The following is a 6,000-nucleotide window of genomic DNA, read 5'->3' as shown; positions in this document are numbered from 1 at the left end:
TTCAATATAGCAATTTTTAAAGTTTGTGATATGTATTACTTTTGTGTGCAGTTAGGCTGCATTGAAATCAATAGGAGAAAACTGAAAAATGCATAGAAAATCAGACAGTTGACTCTCAAGATTAACCTATGGAATTTGAGTAAGCAACAAGTCCAATATCAAAATGTCACCAGCAAATTCTCTGGGGTGTCCCAGATTCAGCCAGGAGCTGGGTGCTGAGGTCATCATTAGCTGGTGCAATACGAAGATGGGGGCCACTTGAAAATACACTGCAGAATGGGACTTAAAGGTCATTTTGAGGGGTCCCACTCGAAAGAGCAGGTTGAGGGCCTGAGGACCATGGGGGCACAACTGAATTGTCATTAATGAGGCTGGTCGGGCCAGGTGCAGAGCAGATAATGCAGCCCGGTGTTATACGTCGAGATTTCCTCTGGGTCAGGTGCAGGCAACTTGGAAAGGTGCTTCTGAGACAGCTAGGCCACTCACAAAGTTGGTCTCCGGGTTCTTGACATCCCTCGATGGGTGCTTGCTATCTGAGTAATTAGAGTCCAGAATTGACTCTTCATCACTCTCTTTGCTGAAGGGGGTCCAGTCCCACTGGTATTGGTACAGCGTGGCTCTGGTAGGTCCTGGTGTCTGCAAACTTGGTGGAAAGACAAATCTGAACTCTGGAGCTGTTGTTGTACCTCTTTTGTTTTGGGTGCTGCTTCGGAGTCACTGGAGAGCAACAAGTCAACAAATCAGATTTAGCTGGTTCAGTGCCTGTGGTGTGCAGGGGGGTGATACCTTCACTCCAAGGGAGTTCTTTGGTGATTTGCAGAAGGCTGGAGGAGCTCTGGGGTTCTTGGAAGCCTCACTGTTGCAGGACAAGACAGCACACTATGATGTCTAGTCCTTAAGGCAGCAGGTAGAGTTTGGCGCCAATTTCTCTGCAGCAGAGCTTCAGTTCTCGGGCGGCAGCTCTTCTTTATCCAGATCGTCTTTGTATCCATTGAATGTAAGGTTCAAGGTCCAGGGATGCCAGCTAAATACAAAATGTATGGGAGTTACGGGGGGAGACAGGTAGTAGACCAATGGGCTACCTACCTTTAGGATGTCTACACCCTCTAAGTGACCCCTTCCTGTGGGACACCACCCTAGCCCTGATCGGTCTAACTCCTATCATCTCAAGATGGTAGCATTGCAAAAGTAGTTTCCATATTGCCTGCCACACCTTCGGGTGGTGCAGGCTGAGTTTAGGCCCTCCTCCTCATCTAACTACTTTTCCGTCTGTCCTCCCGCCACATTTTGTGCAGGAAGGTGGGGTTTGCCTCTTCCACTATCTGGAGAAGCCTGGTCGCATTTCAAATGTGGCATCGCCTTTAAAGCTTCCAGGTCAGGAAGGACTTCCTATCCTGGAGGAAGTGTAAACACCTCTGCCCTGAGCAGGCTTTGTTTTTGGCCACTGAGAACACTGGCTCTCACCCCATGAGGTCAGAAACATGTCTGGCGGTGGCAAGCTGGCTAAAACAAGTCAGAGACCACACCAGTGCTTGGTAGGTTTTCAGGGGACCCTCTAAAGGGTTTCTGTGTGTATTTATTATTAAATCCAACACTGGCATCAGTAAAGACAATATGTTTGGTACCAAGCATCTTAGGGTACATTCTAGCCATCATGGAGCTAGGAGAATTTGTTCGGACAAGTATCCAGTCCATATACTCTCCATAGCTTCCCTGTGCACTTACAATATCTAAGAATGGCTTAGATATTGCTGAGTCTTATCTGCTCATGCAGATATGTCCACACATGGGAAATAGTGCACCCTGCCTTAGGGCTATAAGGCCTCAAGCAGGGGTTACTTACCTGTACCTCATGCAGTGTATGGGGCATGGCACACAGTCTTCGGTTTTCTCTGCACCAAGACATGCAGCCTGCAATGGCAGTTTGCATGGTCCTGGTGAGAGGTCCCTATGGTGGCAAAATTGGTGCTGCAGCCTTAGGGGGCCCTCTTCAGTCCCAATGTACTAGGTACCAGTGGTACTATTTACTTAGGACTTACAGGGGATTCTGAAGTTGTATCAATCATGGTACAGGTTTTATGGAAAGAACACTGATGCTGGGGATCTTGTTGAGAGGGACCCAGCACTCTACAGTCAAAATTGCATCAAACACCAGGCAAAAAGTGATTGGGTATTGCAACAAGAACCCAGTTTCCCAAAATGCTTTCCATTCTGCACCACTCTATGCCACTATACTTTATGGCGCTCTACTCCACTCTACACCACTGCACTGTAACCCACTGCACTCTAATCTGCACCACCCTATACCACTGCACCCTAGGCCATTGTACTTTACACTACAGCAGTCTATGACCACTGCACTATACTCAGCACCACTCTAGGCCACTGCACTCTACTTCACTTGTGCTACACCACTCTACTCTACACCACTCCATGCCATTGCACTTTACACCATTGCACTTTATGCTACTGGATTGTGCAACATTCAAATCTGTACCACTCTACTCGACATGACTGCACTTTACGCCAAAGCACTCTACTCTAGGCCTATGCACTCTACACCACTCCAGTGCACTCTACACAGCTGTGCTCTATTCTCTACTACTCTAGTCGACGTCACTGCACTTCATAGCTGCTCTACTCTGCTTTAAGCTACTGCACTCTGTGCCACTCTACGCCATTACACCCTACACCACTGTACACCACTTTACTCTATTCCACTGCACTCTACACCATACTGTTCTACTCTGCACCGTGCTACCCAACTACACTCTACCGCAGTGAACTGTATCCCATTCTCTCCTACTCTGCACAACTCTACTCTACCCCACTGCACTCTGCTACTCCACTCTATGCCACTCTACTCCACTCTGTGCCACTCCACTCTTAGCCACTCTGTCATTCTACAGTATGCCATTCTACCTCACTCTACTCTATGCCATGCCACTCAGCCACTCTTTCACACTAGGCCACACCACTTCACACAGTCCCACCCCAGTCTACGCCACTCTACTCAACTTTGCCAATCCACTTTACTCCAGTCCACTTTCCTCTGTGCCACTCCAATCTGTGCCACTCCATTCTACTCTATGACACACAACTCCATTACACTTTACGCCACTCCATACCATTCCACATGATTCCACTTCACTTCACTCCATCCTACTGTACAACATGGCTAAAAGATAGTGGCAAAGCCAATAGGTCAGGCGGGGGCAAAACCTATTGGATTTGCTAATGCTTGTTTGTAGATGCTATGGGTGAGTAGGGGTACCCTTTAGGTAATCCCAAGCATTTGTCTACCTTAATTACACTTCAGTGCAGAGCCCTCACACCTCTTTGTGCCTCTGTTGTGGATGTTACAGTCTGGACACAGCCCTTCTGTGAGGGGCATCACTACACAAAAACCGTGTCTGGAGCGAAGCCGGGAAGACATTTTAAACGTTTTGACATTTGAGCTGTAAACGTATTGAATGTACATTTCCTTATCAGAAAAGGTAGCTGCTGTGGTCCTCCTGTTTTTCTGGATTTATGCAATGTTTTAAAAAGCAGGAAAACAGTATAAATGCTCCCTGTTTTGCCAGGCGCAAAGATGGGGTGTGTTTAGGGAGTCCCTTCCAGATACTGAATCTCATTGGTATGTATGAATGTTTTGCGACTAAATTGCTAAACATTCACACTTTACCGCTAACTCAAAGACGGTGGTAACCCTTTTGCAAATGGGCAAAGGGCCCTAAGGGACCCCTTCCCCTTAGAGAATGGTTCAAAATAATTTTTTAAGAGAAGGCAGTGGTCCAAGCTACACTGCCTACTCTTAATAAAGGAAACTAAACATGTCATTAATTTTTTTGCTTGTTTTAAATTAATCCTGTTTTCCTTTGATGTGATTTTAAAAAAATAGGTTGCTTGATTGAAAAACAATCACAGACATGATGGCCTGCTAACCCCAGCAGGCCACCACACTTGTGATGGTAGCAAATCCGACTAGGTCACAAATTGCAACCTACCTCAATATTCATGAGGTAGGACTATTTGTTACCCACTATGAATTGCTATTTAAGGAATAGGAGCTTAATGATCCCTTTGGGATCCCCAAATAGTGATTCGCACAAAGCCGCTATTTGGTAGTCGCCTTTACCATTGTTCACACATCTAGCCCAGTGTTTCTTTCCCTCAGCTTTTTTTCCTGCATTTGATAAGGGCGGGGCTTATGAATCATCCGCCTGGTAGCTGACTTTGGCTTGTTTAATAAACATGCCCCGAACTGAACGAGGTCCCAGTTGTAGGTCGCGTGGCAAGTAGTGTCTGCTGACATCCTTCTGTTCCCGCATCACGATCGGATTGGATACATCATGGCGACTTCGGGAAAAGTAAGCGAAACATTTTGATCTCCAGCGATAATTTAGTTAAGGATGGAAAACGTACATGTTTGTCCAATTTACATGGAATGTATTAACTGAAATAACAAGCTAGGCTGCCTAGGTGCTTGATGTTCATGCAAACTGGCTCTCATTTAAGTGCTGCGCGTCTAAATAAGTTTCTAAAATTAACTTTGCACTTTAGACTCACTACTGCTTCTGGGCGTACAGTTCTTTCTTAGATTCAACTGCGTAGTTGGAGGTTTGATTGAATATTATGGCACCGATTTCCAAGCACGCGTAAATAACGCCACATTTGCCGTTTTGAAAAAATAAGGGTATGTAAAATATATTTCATTAATCGAAGAAGTTTTTGCATAGAATAGTCTCCCATAATTCACCATTGTGCTGGCTCGAACGGGCACTTGCACTTCATCATAAGATTTTCGTTTTTATTTATTTTTGGTTCTGTATTGCTCAAGTTCCGAACGAGTTGGGTTTAAAGATGTTTAGAACGCGTTTCAACAGAGTTTCATCACGTGCTTAGCTGCTATTTCTCTTTCTATTACATAATCGTGCTATTAAATAACGGTGTACAGCAAAGTATACCATAAAGTACGCTTACTTACGCCTTCCTTCGAAAAGGTACGTTTTTTACTTAGACTGAATTTATACACTAGTGTTAAATTCGCCCACGCCCTCTGCTCGCTGCATTTCACAAGGTCGCCTGAGGACAGCTCAAGTCACAGCCAAGAAAACAAAGACTTCCTCCAGGAAGAGCGGCAGAACATAAATGGAACAAGCATTGGCAACGGTAATCGGTCTCGGCGATTCCCGAGCTATTTCCCTTATGAATGTGAATGTATTTATGGCTAAAAGTGAAATTAAAAAACTCTATTCTGCGCCAGCGTAGGTCAGGTTATAGCGCTTTTTATGAATGAGGAAGCCCTAAAACCAGAAAATCAGTATGTTACACGTCTATAGTCACCCTTCGTGCAGTACGGAATAAACATCCAATTACTAAACGTTAAGGAAGTCGAGACTAGAAAGTATGACAACAATACGAAAACAATTTAGTAAGTGATACATCTAAGTAAGTACCTTCAGTCTCTGTAAACGCTGTTCTCGCAGAGGCCGCCGCTCTTCCCCAAAGGATGAGGGAGGCTCAGGGGCCGGCGCCATAACCCGCGCCAAGCCAAAGGTGGAAAACCGGTTCTGGGTGCCTTGGGGCGACCAGAAGCGGCGAGCAGAAGCACCCCCCGCCTCTCCCCCCCACGGGACATCATGACAGCGCCAAACTCCCCTCCCCGTCCAATGGGGGGCTCGGCGAGGTACGAACCCCCCAATGGGGGCGTGTTACCTGAGTGGCGGGAAGCGTGGGGGCGTTATAAGCCGCCGCTCCCCCAGGTAGCTCCAACTTCATGGAGCGGGGGGAGCAGCGCACCGTTGGTAATTTTTTCTGAACGACTGCGGAAGACGACTGAAAGCGAAGGGCTGCCGGAGGACTGCTGGACCAGAGTTGTTCCCGAGGGGAAAGCTGTGTTGCCCGGGTGCGCCCCTCCTCAACCAAGATCAGCGCGGGCATCGCGTGGAAGCAGCGGTCTGGTGGTTGCAACGAAAAGCGGGTAAAGCCGAGATCAGC

The 6,000-nt window shown here is 46.7% G+C and overlaps 1 protein-coding gene across 2 annotated transcripts in view; it reads left to right on the top strand.

Annotated features, from left to right (window-relative positions):
- The first annotated feature begins 4,223 nt into the window (after nucleotides 1-4,223).
- The window catches only part of LOC146866272 (alcohol dehydrogenase 1-like), a 266,527-nt gene continuing 264,750 nt past the window's right edge, over nucleotides 4,224-6,000 (top strand). Inside the window, exon 1 of one of the 2 annotated variants that reach the window (XM_085635204.1) lies at nucleotides 4,224-4,370. Coding sequence is in view for 1 of the 2 variants with exons in the window: in XM_085635195.1 (XP_085491321.1) it covers nucleotides 4,353-4,370 (18 nt within the window). In the remaining variant the exon portion in view is untranslated. The remainder of the gene's footprint in view (nucleotides 4,371-6,000) is intronic. The other variant, XM_085635195.1, reaches the window with a different exon arrangement.

The sequence above is a fragment of the Triturus cristatus genome, chromosome 2_1 (assembly GCF_964204655.1).
Source record: "Triturus cristatus chromosome 2_1, aTriCri1.1, whole genome shotgun sequence".
In the NCBI taxonomy this organism is placed as follows: Eukaryota; Metazoa; Chordata; class Amphibia; order Caudata; family Salamandridae; genus Triturus; species Triturus cristatus.
Note: the sequence above shows the minus strand (reverse complement) of the source record. Positions and strands in the feature narration are given on the sequence as shown.